This window comes from Nycticebus coucang, chromosome 10 (genome assembly GCF_027406575.1).
Source record: "Nycticebus coucang isolate mNycCou1 chromosome 10, mNycCou1.pri, whole genome shotgun sequence".
In the NCBI taxonomy this organism is placed as follows: Eukaryota; Metazoa; Chordata; class Mammalia; order Primates; family Lorisidae; genus Nycticebus; species Nycticebus coucang.
In genome coordinates, this window is record NC_069789.1 from 51779885 (window position 1) to 51796770 (window position 16886).

General features: G+C 40.9%; 1 protein-coding gene across 1 annotated transcript in view; it reads right to left on the minus strand.

Moving 5' to 3' along the window:
• Nucleotides 1-14448, minus strand: part of HHAT (hedgehog acyltransferase) — a 387319-nt gene extending 372871 nt beyond the window's left edge. Inside the window, exon 1 of the mRNA XM_053607789.1 lies at nt 14315-14448. Within this exon, the coding sequence (XP_053463764.1) occupies nt 14315-14417 (103 nt within the window). The 5' untranslated portion in view covers nt 14418-14448. The remainder of the gene's footprint in view (nt 1-14314) is intronic.
• Between the last annotated feature and the right edge of the window lie 2438 nt (nt 14449-16886).

Consider the following 16886-nt stretch of genomic DNA (forward strand, 5'->3'; position numbering starts at 1 on the left):
CTGTAATCCTACCAGTCTGGGAGGCCAAGGCGGGTAGATTGCTTGAGCTCAGGAGTTGGAGACCAGCTTGAGCAAGAGCGAGACTCTGTCTCTAAAAATAGCCTGGCATAGTGGTGGGCACCTGTAGTCCCAGCTACTTGGGAGGCTAAGGCAAGAGGATCACTTGAGCCCAAGAGTTTGAGGTTGCTGCAAGCTATGATGCCACAGAACTCTACTCTGGGCAACAGAGTGAGACTCTGTCGCAAAGAAAACAAAAATATCATGAGATGATGCTGGTTCCAGAGCAAGATCAAAGCGCAGATTCATGCACACAGCAATGCTAACCCCAAACTTCAGACAACACCGCACCTAGGAATAACAGAAAAGGGAGATGTGTTGCATAATGGCCTGGTACGTGCAGCACAACTCTGGCTGCCCCATCTACATTGTATGCTGTGCACTCTAAGTGCTATACAGATGTGTGCTTATAGTACAGCCCTGGTCTTTCTTGTTACATGTACACAGAAGGCTGTATTGTGTGCGTACCCATATACAGGTGTGTGTGAACGTGTGCACAGTTGTGTGTGTTGCATTGCGCACAGACTCAAGTCCAAGGGAACACTCAGCAAACAAATGACAAGTGACTTCATTTCAACAAGAAAGGAACAGGAATCTCTGAATTCATTAATTCAAAGAGAGTTGAAAACCTTTCTGCCTCTGCCCTTTCCTGTTTTGGCTTCACTTTCACATAAAGTGCAACCTGCAGAAACATCAGAATTATGCAGAATTGAAAGAAAGCAAAAACTTGAGCCCCTTGTCTTCTTTTTCAAAAGAGTATGTTCAAAAGCAGCCAAAGTTTACATGCCAACCTCAGAATTCCTGAAGCTGGCACATATCTCCCTCTAGTGGGAAAAAGTGATCCTACACAGACCAGAGAACAATGAAATCCTGCCCAGTGCTGCCAGGTAGAAACACAATAGGCAGCATAGTCATAATTGTAAAGTTTCTAATAGCCACAGAGTAAAAAAAAAAGTGAAATTATTTTTATATTTTATTTATCCCAATAAATCCAAAGTGTAATTAAACAATTATTAATGAGTTCTTTTGCATTTCCTTTTTCTTACTAATTCTTTATAATCCAATGTCCGTGTCTCCTTGACAGCACATCTTACTTTGGTTCCAGTGCTCACTAGCCATGTGTGGCTAACGGCTGTGGTATTGGACAGCACAGTTCTAGACCAAAAATCCTCCCTCTGGAGAATTCCTAGAAACTACCTTGGTCTGATTCTTGTCATAAACAAGTACTATAAGTTTTAATTAAAACTTAGATCCATTCGTGACCCCTTAGGAAATCACCATCTTCAGACTGTCTTAAGTTTGCTCAAAATTCACAGCTGCAGAATTCAGTTGATGTAGGACAGTAGAAGCTGAGAACAAGAATGTGCAGATTTTTTTTTTTTTTTTTTTTTTTTTTGAGACAGTCTCACTCTGTCATTCTGGGTAGAGTTCCGTGGCATCATCTTTGTTCACAGCAACCTCAAACTCCTGGGCTCAAGCGATCCTCTTGCCTCAGTCTCCCAAGTAGCCACCACAACACCCATCTAATTTTTTTATTTTTCAGGGAGACAGGATCTGCTCTTGCTCAAGCTGGTCTAGAATTCCTGAGCTCAAGCAATCCATGCACCTCGGCCTCCCAGACTGCTCGGATTACAGGCAAGAGCCCTGCTCCTGGCCAGCAAGTCTATCCATGAAGGGCAAGAGCCCTCAGAACATCTGATTGTACCTTCCCAAGTACAATCCCTGACCTGACCCTATGGGTAAAACTGGAGTGTTCATCATAATGGAAATACAGTCAAGCAAGAGGTTGCTCCTAAATAGAAAGCGCCTGGGAATGCTCTCTGTATCACACCGGATTGGCTACTGGGCAGACCCAGCTCTTCCATCCAGTGCACGGGTTCCATTTCCCAAAATTCAGCACTCCACAAAACTGTGTGAGGGCACAGAAATGAAGCAATTTCTGCTGATGGGCCCTGATTACTAGTCCCCTATTCCTTTCCTCCAATGAAAGGATCCGTCAAAGCTCCTGCCTACCTACCAGTGAGGGGATTTGCATTTTAATTCTTGCCAATCAGGTGTGGTGCTAACCCATTTACTTAAGCTTCTAACTAACCTACCCCATTCACCTTCAACATTTTGATGGGAAATTAATTCTGGGGTGAGGGTAATTAGAGAGCAGTAATCAGGAAGAGAGGAAAACATACACACACACACACAACCTAGACTGACACAAGCCACTGTCAAGGGGTGGCACACCCAATCATCCTGTATACGTCCTGCTGTTTCTATGCATTTGAAAAACTCCAATCAGCTCCTACTAATTATTTCTCTAGGAAGTAGTGGGTATAGCAGACTGTGGAATAAATCAGAATCGAAGGGGATCAGAAAAGATGGGCTTCTAATGATAGGGGAATGTAATGGTAAGCAACTCCCAAATATCCATCTGCACATTAATCTATAGAGGTGGTGATAAGGTGTAGGTTTTCCATGACATCCTTGAGGCATGGGGGCTCCTTGTCCCTCTCCCATTTCCCACTCAGTGAATGAAAATGTGATTTAGAAATAACCCAAGCAAAAGCCAATCAAATACTTCAGTGGGATGCAAAAGGATAAACTGGCATTCAAACCTTCCAAACAGGGCAGCTCATCTGCCCTGCTACTCACCTGAGGACTTCTGGGTCTCTTAGGAGAGATCACCAGGAATGCAATTTGCGTAGAAATCCTTAGTGCTCCTAGGACAGGCAAAGGAGGCCCCAGACTAAAATGGAAACTGTCACGCCAAGTGAGAGCCATAGCTCTGTGCACATCTGTTTGGTGTGTGGGATTCAACACCCAGTGCAGGCTTCCTTCTGGGAGCAGAAGGACTGAGGACCTAAGTGGTCCAACGTTAGGCCTTGCCTCAACTGCCCTCCAGCCAGGCCTTGCCCCAAATCATTGGAGAAGGTTTGTTAGAGCAGTAAGAAAGCAGATTCTCTAGGACAGCAGTTCTCAACCTGTGGTCGTGAGAGCCTATATTAAAGGCTCACAGCATTAGGAAGGTTGAGAACCACTGCTCTAGGAGCTGACATTCCCCTAGGTAGGGGAGGGAAAAATCTTTTTACTCTACCTTTCTTAGGTACATGGCTGAGGCCCCTATAACAAAAGACAGATTAATAAGAGAAACGCACACAAATTTATTTAATAGATGTTTTACATGACACAGGAGACTTCATAAGGAAATGAAAACCCAAAGAAATGGTTAAACAAGTGTTTTTATGCCAGATTTGATAAAAAGTAGACAGCATGGGAAAGAGATATGGACAGAGTATGATCTAATGGTATTAAAAGGAGGGGAAGCTAGCAAGGTCTGCTTCTTCTCTGTGATCCTTCATCTTCAGAGAGAAGGATGCACTTTTCCTTTGGGTATAGAGAGGGCACCTCTGACCTGAGGGTTTGATGATGGTGGGGGTCAGGTGAGGATGACCTTCCTGCTTCTGCTGTTTTCTCCGATACCAAAGCGCCATATTTGGGGGTACCTTAAGCACCAGCATCAACACAGGAGGAGAATGCAGTGCAGCCTGAGTGCAAGGAGTAGCCTAGGAGCCTCGGAATCTCAGTAGCAAAGCAGTGATTCAGCTGTTTCCTAAGCCCCTGGCCACAGGCAGCAAGGACAACCATGGTCAAACACGATGTGAGGCATCATCAAACAGATGCACGGAGAATCGGCTGTGCTACAACACTCACCATGAATGCTTCAGAGCAGGCTGTCCAGGCCTTGGCTCCTGCAGGGGCAATACATTTAGGTCCTTTCACAGACCCAGCAAACCTGGTTCCAAGGGCAAGGACACCTCTTCCAGGACAGCACCAGCAGCCTTTGTTTTCCTACCCTGCACTGCTTCTCCAAAGTTAACAGCCATCTGGCAACAAAAGTCTTTGAATCACAAGAGTAAGTGGGAAAAATTACCTCCTAACTAACAAAGCCCATACCCTTGAGAGGTTAGTGTCCTATATGAGCAATATAAAAGGAAGAATCAATCTACAAATCAGCTGCTGAATCCTTTTCTCATAAGCCAAGATCAGTATAATGAAGGCCATGGGTTTACACAGGAGCAAACGAAAGGAACGTGAATGTGTTCAACTATACTAGTTGTATCCTACTTTAAAAATATCTACTATAAAATAACAAAGAAATAGGAGGTGGTGATTCAAATAAATACTTTTCACCATAAAAACCAAAGGCTCTTACACAAGGACTTCTTGCATTCTGGAGTTTATATAAAGAAATGTTAACGACGCATCACTAAAGGCGCTTTTTTTGTGTTGTTTTTTTTTTGAGACAGTCTCACTCTGCTGCCCAGGCTAGAGTGCCACGACATCAGCTTAGCTCACAGCAACCTCACACTACTGAGTTCAGGTGATCGATCCTCCTGCCTCAGCCTCCCATGTAGCTGGGACTACAGGCACCTGCCACAACCCACACATACTTGGCGAATTTTTCTATGAACGTCACTGAAGATTAAAGAAATAAAAATAAAGGACTTGTGAAATGAAAATGCAAATCAAATGAAAGCACAATCCATTTGTAAAAATGTCATTAACGTGCAACTTTTCAGGAAGACAGCTGCTTCATAAAGGAAGGCGTACCTGGGCTCTCTGAAAAGTCAGAAGGTGGGGTAATTATTAGAAAATAATTTCACAGAAAACAAAAAGCCAGTAGAATTCATAAATAAGTCCAAGAACTTGAAAAAGAGAAATCTACTAAATAGATAAATCTTTGCTAAATTTCTTAAGAGAGGAGAAACAGACACATGCAAGATTCAAAACATTTTAAGAATATGATACACGACTAGGTGTTCATACATTTGAAAATGTCAATGAAATTGACATGAATTGCTCAAACTGACTTAAGGAAAAAATCCTAAATATACCAATTAAACTGAAGGATACTGTAAAGTTTTCATTGAATCTACTCCCAAGAAACTTCATGCCTAGACAAACTTAGAAATGAATGATATCAAAGTTTGATACAGGCATTTCACACGTACTACTTAAACAGGTCCATAAATAGGAAAAAATGGAATCTTTCTTCATTGTTTTATAAAGCTAACAGAATGACAATATTGAAACCTGAGGATGAAACAAAATTACAGACCAATCATTCTCACTCACAAATCAATATTTAAAAAAAAAAAAACTTAGAAAAAAGCAATATATTTTAAAATAATGTGGTCACAGTACATTCGTCATTAGGAAGCCATATGATTTGCTACCAGAAAATTGATGATATTAAAATCAATTTAATATTGATTAACATTAAATTAAAAATAGGTTAAAAAGGAATAGACGCTTTATAAACAGATAATACTCATCACTTATTGCCAATTTAAGGGGGCTAGAAGGATTCTTTAATGTGATTTTAAAAAATAAATCTTGTTCAACCTTTCACTAATGGTAAAAAAACATATACAGAAATTTCCACAAAAGTCAAATTAAAACAGATAACATCCAGATATTATATTACTCCAGATGTCTTAGCAAAGCAAAACAGATGAAGCAAAACCATTATCATTATCATTATCTGTGCCTGAGATTAGCTAAATATCAATAGAAAACCAGGAGAGCCAAATGATAAACCAATGGAAGAGAAGAGAATTTGATAAATTGTTAAAACATAAACCAAAATAAATACTTTTACTATAAGACTAGAAATAATCAGCTAAAAAAATTTTTTAAAAAAGTTAATTGAAAAATATCCCAATCATAAACGCAGAAAAAGAAAAGATTCAGAAATAATCTCAAGAAGAATTTTAGCAGGACCTATTATAAAGGAGACCATGAACCAGCCAGGCATGGTGGCCCATGCCTGAATCCTAGCACTCTGGGAGGCCAACGTGGAAGGACTGCCTGAGCTCTGGAGTTGGAGACCAGCCTGAGCAAGAGCAAGACCCTATCTCTACTTACAAAAAAAAAAAAAAAAAATAGAAAAAATTAGGCAGGCGTTGTGGCAGTGCCTGTAGTCCCAGCTACTCAGGAGGCTGAAGCAGGAGGACCTCTTAAATCCAGAAGTTTGAGGTTGCTGTGACAGATGCCTTGGCACTCTAACCTGGGTGACCATGAACATTCACGAAGGGAAGTAATGGAAGGCTTTGAATAAATAAAAAATATATACATATTATATTCCTGGATGAAAAAACACAGTATTTTAAGAATGTCAATTATTTACAATTTAATTTCTAGGTTTATTGTAATGCTAATTATAACTCTAATGAGAATTCTTTGGAACTTGGCCAATTTTAAATACGCAACTAGAAGAATAAACTGGTAAAAAATAGCTAAGAAAGGTCTGGAAAAAAAGATCAATAAGTAATAACTTACTTCACCAGATACTTAAGCAAATATAGCAAAAATAATTAAAACACGCAGTACCTTTGTGAGAACTGATTGAGACTGAAGCAGAAAAGACAGCCTCTCAGTCTACAGTGTAAATAAGAATTTGGTGCATGATCAAGATTGCATGGTATTTTATTATGGGAAGACAATAAATAATGTTTAGTTACCTATTTGCAAGAAAAGAATTTCACTTCATTTCACATCATATACCAAATACACTTGAGATGGATTAAAGAATACTCAGCTGGCGGCGCCTGTGGCTCAGTTGGTAAGGCGCCAGCCCCATATACCGAGAGTGGCGGGTTCAAACCCGGCCCCGGCTGAACTGCAACCAAAAAAAAAATAGCTGGGCGTTGTGGCGGGTGCCTGTAGTCCCAGCTACTCGGGAGGCTGAGGCAAGAGAATCGCTTAAGCCCAGGAGTTGGAGGTTGCTGTGAGCTGTGTGATGCCATGGCACTCTACTGAGGGCCATAAAGTGAGACTCTGTCTCTACAAAAAAAGAATACTCAGCTTGCTGAGAATAATACGGAAAGATTGTGGCTCTCTCCCATAAAAGTGTTAGTTTGCATAGCCCTCTCAAGAGTGGGCAGGGCTTGGCATGTCTATCAAGAACCTAGAAAACACTCTTGTGGTTTTATTTTATAATTCCTCTGCTGGAAATCCTTCTGAGAAAAACAATCAGATTCAATACAACAACACGCCTGTGGCTCAGTGAGTAGGGCGCCAGCCCCATATGCCGAGGGTGGCGGGTTCAAACCCAGCCCCGGCCGAACTGCAACAAAAAATAGCCGGGTGTTGTGGTGGGCACCTGTAGTCCCAGCTGCTCAGGAGGCTGAGGCAAGAGAATCACGTAAGCCCAAGAGTTAGAGGTTGCTGTGAGCTGTGACACCATGGCACTCTACTGAGAGTAACAAAATAGGACTCTGACGCCACAGCACTCTACCCAAGGGCAGTATAGTGAAACTCTGTCTCTACAAAAAAATAAAATAAAATAAATTAAAAAATTAAAAAAAATAAAGCATTCAACTCATAAAGTTGGAATAAAAAAGGACAGAGTGAATGCAAAGAAACAATACGAAAGGAAATAATAAGATAAGAACAGAAATCAAGGAATTAGAAAATAAAAAGAAACAAAGTGAAAAGCTGAAAAGATTAATAAAACTTCTGGCTCAGTTGATCAGAGAAAGAAAAAAAAATAGGAGTGAGGGAGAAGTGAAGAGAGGGAACGAGGGAGGAAAGTGAAAGAAAGATGCAAATAAAATATACACAAAAAATAATAAGAAGGAAATAAAATATTTTTTAAATAATGGTTTTATGAAGCATAATATACTAATCAAACTGAAAACCAACAATAAAATGTATATATTCCCAGAAAGCTGCAAAATTTGAAATAGGTACAAAAAGAAATACAAAATTTAAATAGAAACAAGTAAGTCGTAAATTAAAATAGTCAAAGACTTTCCCTCCTGGATGCTTTTTCTTTTTAAACAGGTGACCTCCTTCTATCACCAGTAGTTTTCTTTTCAATAATACCAATTCAACAGTTTTCATCCCAAGCATTGCATTAAATTGATATGGCCCTCTTTTAGGAAGAGGTGTCAATTCTTTCCAGGCCTATTATGCGAGCCTTTTAATGCATGCCACATCACGTCTTTCTTCACATTAAACACAAACAGAGAGACACAAAAAGCTCTCCATCTACAAAACTGTAAGGCACAAACGTACTGCAGTAGCTGTGGGTCAGCCACAGTACTGCAGAGCACAAGGGTAGGTCACACAGCACAGCAGACCACCACCACCACCCCCAAGTATTTCCATATCTCTTTGAGATAGCCTATACTTGGTAGAGTCGGGGAGGAGGGTATTCTGTGCAGATGCCCAGATACCCACTTAATACATTCTGAGCCTCTTGTCTAACCTGTGGACCACATATGAATCATTTGAGGACTGTTCTGCTGATCTATGGTGTCGGATAGTGTAAAAAATTTGCATGGACATTTTTTCTTGCTCATCAGCTTTTGCCAGTGTTTGTGTCTTTAATGTGTGGCCCAAGACAACTCTTCTTCCAATATGTGACAAGGGAAAAAAGGGATGGACACCCCCACAAGCCTAGTGTGTTCTAGGCACTACATTTGCTCCAAGGACAAATGCCCAAAAAAAGTTCATGGAAGAGAGAATTTTTCCAGTGACCTACTTCTATGATGTCGGCACTTTTTCCTGAATTAGAAAGTGAGATGTGGAACCAAGAAGGCTCAATGTTGCACCAGTTAAATGTACTTTGGCAAGGCAGGGGGATCTGGCTTCCCTGAGCTGATCTGGCAAAACCATAAGAGGAAGAAGATGTTTCCTGGGAATGGCTTGAGAAACACTTTAGCACTGAAAATAAAAGGACTTCTGGGTATATACCTAGTAGAGGAATTAGAGGATTGAATGGCAGATCTATTTTTAGATCTGTAAATGTTCTCCAAACATATGAAAGCTATAACCCAGTTATAAGCTAAGAATATGGGGAAGGGGGAGAGGGAGGGGAGGGAGGGGGGAGAATGGGTGGAGGGAGGGTGATTGGTGGGATCACACCTACGGTCCATCTTACAAGGGTACGTGTGAAACTTAGTAAATGTAGAATATAAATGTCTTAACACAATAACTAAGAAAATGCCAGGAAGGCTATGTTAACCAGTGTGATGAAAATGTGTCAAACGGTCTATAAAACCGTGTATGGTGCTCCATGATCGCATTAATGTACACAGCTATGATTTAATTAAAAAATAAAAGAAATAAAAGAAAAGGAAAAGTAGAAAGGATAAAAGAAGCTCAGGCTGGGGAGTAGTCAGTAATAAAACACATAGTAAAACAGCCTCTGGACCAGTTGAAGTATAGAGAAGTTTTGTGCTCTCCACAGAAGGATCCCCCACCCAGCCAGCAGCTGCCACAATACAGACAGTTTGAAGTTTAAGAGCAGGATAGACAAAAGAGCTGCCCCTTTAAAGCAAGCTGCTTTAAGAAATTATCAATAAATATGAATGTCAGGATAGAAAACATATTGAGTCCAGAGTTGAATAGACTTGGGTTTAAACCCCAGCTCCATTAATTATTAGATGTGTGAGTTTGGACAAGTAATATTTTTGAGCTTCACTGTCCTCACATGTCCTGTGCAACCTCTCAGGCTGGGAGGTTAAATGATCTGCAGCTTTCATGTTTGTGTACCCAACTGCCTATTATGAGAAAGATGAGCTCCACGGAGAAGCCACTTAGAGAGAACCACACTGCTGCAGTTTGACAACCCCCAGCTGAACTCTCAGCTGACACAGGCACTAACTGAGCCACCTGAAGGCCTGAGCCCAGTGGAACCACCAGATGACTACAGCCCCTGATAACAACACATGAAACAGAGAACTGCCTGTTGATTCCAGTTCAGGAATATCAGAAACAAAATCTCACAGAACACGAAAATCAGTTGATGTAATCTATCTCATCAACAGGCTAAAGAAGATACATAAAATGATCAAGAAATGCAAAAAAAAAAATTTAACAAAATCCAACACCATTGTGAGGGTTAATTTTCTGTGTCAACTTGATGGGGTCATGGGGTGCTAAGATTAAACACTATTTCTGGGTAAGTTTGTCAGGTTATTCTTGATGAGATTAGCATTTGAATCACTGGACTGAGTAAAGTAGATTGTTCTCTTTAACGTGGGTGGGCATCAGCAAATTCCTTGAGAGCCTGAATAGAAAGAAAAAGAGAAGGAAAGAAGAGTTTGCCCTCTCTTTTGTTCTTACTGCTTACGCTAGGACATATTACCTCATCTTCTAATGGGACTCAGACTGGGAGTTATACCATTGGCTACACTAGTTCCCAGGCCTGTGGACTCAGACCACCAGCTTTCCTAAGTCTACAGCTTACAGACAGCAGATTACAGAACTTCTTAGCCTCATAACTGCATGAGCCAATTCCCTGTAATACATCTCTTTTTATATCTTTATCTATCCTATTGGTTCTGTTAGACCCTGGAGAACCCTGACGAATACACACATTCATAACAAAAGCTCTTAGAAAACCCAAAAAAGAGGTGACCTTCCTTAATTGAATAAAGGGCACCTACAAAAAAGTGGACAGCTAGCACCAGACTTCATGTGAGAAACTAGGAGCTTTTCCAGTAATATTAGGAGGAAGGCAAGGACATTCCCTCTCACCATTCTTTTTCCATATTGTAGTGGAAGTCCTCGTTAAAGCAACAAGACAAAAAGAAAAAGCATATAGATTGAGAAGAAAAATTTTAAGTTGTCTTTGAATATGACATGATTATGGAGAAAATCTGAAAGAATCAACAATAACAACAAAAATCTCTTGAAATAACCAGGCATAGCAAGATTGCAGGATACAAGGTTAATACACAAAAGTCAATTATTTTCCTGTATACCAGCAATGAAACAAGTGGAACTTGAAATTAACAACACAATACAATTTACATTATCACCCAAATAAAATATAAACCTAACAAAATATGTACAAGATATAAATGAGGAAAACTATAAAACTGATGAAAGAAATCAAAGAACTAAATAAAGAGACAGACCATGTTCATGGACAGGAAGACTCAATACCGTTAAGATGTCCGTTCTTTCCCAATTTATCTATAGATTCAATGCAACCCCAGTGGAAATCCTGGCAAATTCCATTGTCTGGATGTATTGCAAATTATAAACCCATTCACTTGTTGAAGGACATCTTGGTTGCTTCCAAGTTTTGGCAATTACAAATAAAACTGCTATAAACGTCTTTATTTTATGGATAAAGTTATTTTATGGAAATACGCAAACTAAAGTTTATATAACAGGGAAAAGATCTAAAATAGCCAACACAAAAGAATGAAGTCAGAGGACTGACACTGTCTGACTTCAAGACTTACTGTAAAGGTATCAAGACATTAAGGTACTGGTGAGAGACCAAATAGATCAACAGAACAGAATAGACAGCCCAGAAATAAACCCACATAAATATAATCAACTTTTTTTTTTTTGCAGTTTTTGGCTGGGACTGGGTTTGAACCCGCCAACTCCAGCATATGGGGCCGGCGCCCTACTCTTTTGAGCCACAGGTGCCGCCCCTAATCAACTAATTTTTGACAAAGGAGTAAAGGCAAAACAAGGGAAAAAATGGTCTTTTCAACAAATGGGCTGGAACAACTGGACATTCACATGCAATAAAAAAAAAAAAAAAGAGTCTAGACACAGACCTTACACCCTTTTTAAAAGCTAATGCAAAGTGCATCAGAGACCTAAATGTGCAAACATAAAACTATAAAATTTCTAGAAGATAACACAGAAGAAAATCCAGATGATGCTGGTAGGTACAAAAGCAAAGGCACAATCCATAAAAGAAATAATTGATAAGGTAGACTCCATTAAAAAGTAAGGGGTGGCTCCTGTGGCTCAAAGGAGGAGGGCGCCGGCCCCATATGCTGGAGGTGGTAGTTTCAAACCCAGCCCTGGTCAAAAACTGCAAAAAAAAAAATAATAATAATTAAAAATTAAAACTTCTGTTTTGCTAAGGACACTGTCAGGAGAATAATAAGACAAGTTGTACCCTGGGAGAAAGTATTTGCAAAAGACAAATCTGATGAAAGACTGTATCCACAATATACTAAGAACTCTTAAAACTCAACAATAACAAAATGGACAACCCAACTAAAACATGGCACAAGAACCAAACCTTTACATAACCAAAGAATATGTACAGATGTCAAATAAGCATGTAGGAGAAGATGCTCACGTGATATGTCATATGGAAAATGCAAATGTTTTCCAGCATGGAAAAATGAGATGCTGCTATACACTAACAGGATGGACAATATCTTGGACTCTGATAATAACCAATTTCTCACAAGGATGTGAAGAATAGAAGCCTATGTTCATTTCTTGTAGGAATGCAAAATAGAACAGCCACTCTAAAAGATAGTTTGGCAGTTTCTTACAAAAGTATACGTATTCTTACCATATGACCCCGCAGTTGCACTCCTTGGTATTTATCTAAATGAGGTAAAAACCTGTGTCCATTCCAAAACCTATTCACAGATGTTTATAGCAGATTTATAGTTGCCAAAATTTAGAAGCAACCAAGAGGTGCTTCCGCAGTAAATGGATAAATAAATTGCAATACATCCAGACTCTGCTATTCAGTGCTAAAAAGGAATGAGCTACCAAGGCACGAAGTCTTTAGGGAGCTTTAGATGCTTATAACTAAGTGAAAGAACCCAATACAAAAAGGCTACATACTATATGACTCAAACTCTCAATATATGATGCTCTAAAGGCAAATCTGTGGAGACAGTAAAAAGACCAGGGCTGACTAGAGGTTCATGGAAGAGAGGGATAGATAGAAGAAGTTAGGGAGTCACACAGAAGATTTTTAGGGCAGTGAAACTACTCTATATGAGACTATAATGGTGAATCTATGTCATTATACATTTCTTACAACCCATAGGCTGTAAATCACCAAGAGTGAATCCTACTGTAAACTATGGATTGGGGGTGATAAGGATGTGTCAATGTAGGTTCATCAATTGTAACAAATGTACCACTCTGGTGCTGGATGCTGAGGCTGGGCATGCCTGGGAACTTGGCATATATGGGAACTCTCTGTACTTTCCGGCCAATTTTGCCATGAACCTAAAACTGCTTCTGTTGTTGTTTGAGACAGCCTCGCTCTGTTGCCCCAGCTGGTCTTACACTCCCAAGCTCAAGCAATCCTTTTGCCTCAGCCTCTTATTCTTCCTTAAGTAGCTGGGACTATAGGTATGCACCACAATTCCTTGCTTTAAATGTGCTTTTAAATAATAAAGTCTATTGAAAAGAGTGAAAAAAATCTCACAGAACAGTGAGATAATAAACGGTGGTTATTGTTTTAAATCACAAAGCTTCAGGATAGTTTGTTAGGCAGCAGTGGGTAAGGAAGACACCCATCTATGGAAGAGACTGCTTATTAACTGCTAATGGCCATTCCTGCTTTCTTCCTCCACAGTAGAACACTTCTAGATAAATGGCCTCCCAACCAAAGGTTACATCTCCTAGCTTCCCTCCCAGCTAATATGGTCACCGGATGAGGTTCTGGGAAATGGTACATGAACAAATATGATATAAGCAGCTTTCAGGTCATGCTCTGAAAGGCAGAGGGCCTCTCCTCTCCTTCCTTTCCACACTTGCTGATATGACAGCCGGAGCTGGAGCAGCTCCACGTGTGACCACATGTTGAGGACAGCAAGGGGACATGTTGGAGGAACCAGAGTTTCTCAAGCTTTCTAGACACCACACCAGTTATGCACAACTTATTTTGAAGGCTACGGTTCTGCAGCCAGGCCTGTCTTCTAAGTCATATACCATCTCACAGGGCTGTGCTAATCATCAAATGGGACAAGGTACATTGAGGAACCCTAGCACAGTGCCTGTCAAAGAGCATATTGGTTCCTTACATGGGCTCTGAGAGCTCTGAGGGTCCTGCAGAGGAATGCAGCTATTTTGATGGCCTTCATCAAAAACCACCTCTTCCACCTCTGCTCCTTTTTTTTCTTTCTTTTTTTTTTTTTTGAGAGACAGTCTCACTCCATCACCCAAGCTAAAGCACAGTGGTATTATATTAGCTCACAGCAACCTCAAACTCCTAAGCTCAGGCAATCCTCCTGTCTCAGCCTCCCAAGTAGCTGAGACTACAGATGTATACCACTACACTCAGCTAATTTTTCAATTTTTTGTAGAGATGGGGGTCTTACTCTTGATCAGGCTGGTCTTGAACTCCTGGCCTCAAGCATTCCTCTCACCTCAGCCTCCCAGGGTGCTAGGATTACAGGTGTGAGCCACCACGCCTGGCCTCTGTTCATTTTTGATAGGAGATCAAAACAGCTTGGGGGCTTACCTCTGGAAACTTTGTAAACTTCATAGAAAGAATAGAAGTGGAAGCCCAGTGAAGCAAGCAGGTAAAGAGACAGCTCCCATCGGGGCAGCACTGCTCCTGCCATGAAGACTCCTGATGCTCATGCAGAGTGTTTCTGAGGAACAGAGACAAAACATTAGACCACAGACAGGACACTAGCGAAGACTGCCTCAATATCAATTTAGTTTGTGTGCACCCCCAGAGGTCCCACGCTACTCAAGGTGATACAGACAAACACAATCAAACCTCCCCTCCCAGTGAGCTTACCCCACACACATCCAACACACACACACAGCCTGGCCGCCCGGGGCGGGGGTAGCAGGAGCTCCCACAGCCTCCCATAACAGCATACATGAGACCATTCTCTACAGTACACCTGTCTGCCTCCATGGAGTGGACCTTCAAAGAGCAGAGACCATGATCTCTGACTTCAGCACCTAGCACAGCACCTGGAATGTAGCAAGTATAGGAAGGGACCACCAGGTGCTCTAAAAATAAAAAAAAGGCTTTAAAAGCCTGAGTAAAAGGAAAGCACAGAAAACCTCCAACCCCCTTCTAAGCCAGCAGACTTACCCTCCCCCTTCTCCCCTTCAGGTGTCATCCCATAGTTGTTCATCTGCATGGACTATTAAAAACTGCTCTGCCTTCTATGCTCTGTGGATTGCCTAAAGGGGAGTTAAGGACTCAACTCCAGGTGGCCGAGGCAGGCACTGCTCACTGCCCATCCCTCAATATTCAATCTTTTTCTTACACATTAATTGAATTTCTATCTGGACACATGGGTGCAATTCAGCACTACACTGAAGCTAAGTGTAGACACTTGAATAGTTCATTCAAAGGGGTATGAATGAAGGGACAGGAGGCTGTAGCCATCTCCTTCCTTCCCTTTCTTCCTGCTGAACAGAGTGAGAACAGTCACCTTGGCCAAAGAGGTGACAGCCATGTGGAAACATAAGACAGAGGCACCTCATCCCTTGACTCCATGTATCACTGCCACCCCCAAGCTGCCCTAAACCACTTATATCTGGACTATTACAGGAAAGAGAAATGCAATGCTAGATTGTTTAAGCCGCTATGTTCTAGATCTCTCTGTCAAGGCAGCCATGACTATATTCCAGGTAACAGAGAGAAAGTAATGGAAATTCAGGTTCTCAAATCTGCAGATTAAATAGTCCCAAACATTCTCAAGTAACAGAGTTAACTAAATTTAAAGCCCTTTTATGACCTTCATCGCTTTCCTTAAACCTCTCAAATATGTCTCATTGCAGATGCCAAATTAAGAGCAAAAATTTAAGCCCCACAGAAGCACTTCTAATTTGTGACAGGAATGCCAAAACACAGAATTCACACATCATCTCAGTTTGTTTTCACAATAGCCTGGTGAAGTAGGTGGAAGAAGGCAGGCAGGAATTTTACAGATGACGAATGTGATGAGGTCGCAGAGCCAAAAATAACCAGGCCAGAACAGAGAGAGAAATACCACATGAGCTCACCTATACACATACGGGGATCTAGGAAAGTCAAACTTGCAGCAGTGGAGAGTAGGATGGTGGTGGCCCAGAGCTGGGGTAGGGAGGAGATGTTGGTTGAAAGGTACAAAGTTCTAGTTATACAGGATGAATGAATTCTGGGGCTCTATTGTAAAGCATGGTGACTACAGTTAATAATAATGTATCACATACTCAAAAATTGCTAGGAAAGTAGATCTTAAATGTTCTCACTATTAAAAAATGCTAAGGAGGAGATGTGATAGATATGTTAATTCCTCTAATCATTTCAATGTATGTCAAAACATCATGTTATACACCATCAATATGTAGTTTTTATTTATTTAAACAAATGAATAAACTAAATAAATAACTGAGCTAGGGCTCAACTTTAAGCCTTTGGACCACCAGGCCCCCGCCCCTCCCCTCTCTCACGCCAGCCCCATTACCACCAGTTTACGGAATCACAGGCCCTTACGGCCTGGCTTGGAATCTGCTACACACAAACTCCTTTCTTCAGGCTACCAGGAGACAGAGCAGGGAAAGAAATGAACTTCAGCTTTCATAAACTATGAGGTCAGAAATCATGATCTTCTACCCAGAGTGCCCCAGGGTCATTACTTAAAAGCCACCCAGAAAGTTAGGTCTGGGTTTCTCCTGCAACCTAAGAGATCCAGAAATGACCAGACGCCTGCACGCCCCTCTAAAGCCTTAGGACTTGCAACAATATTTTCTTAGGTTCTTGCTGTTTTTCAGAATCACTAGTAGATTCATACATTTCTACTTACACTTGTATCTCTAGAAGAACTGAAGATTTCTGGAACTTTTCTAGTCTTCCTTTAGTGGGAAGTTAATTTTAACTCCTTGGTTTTACAGCATCAAAGGATGTTAGTATTATACTGGATGACCTCACCTTACTAAGAAATCTGTGATTAGCAGCTTTGAACTCCTACTGAAATTTGAATATACGTAATCTTATAGATTAAATGACAGTTCTAAAGCCCTACTCTTCAGAAGCTTTTCAAGGACAGTCTATCTGGGGCAACTGCCCTGCATGAAGGATGTAA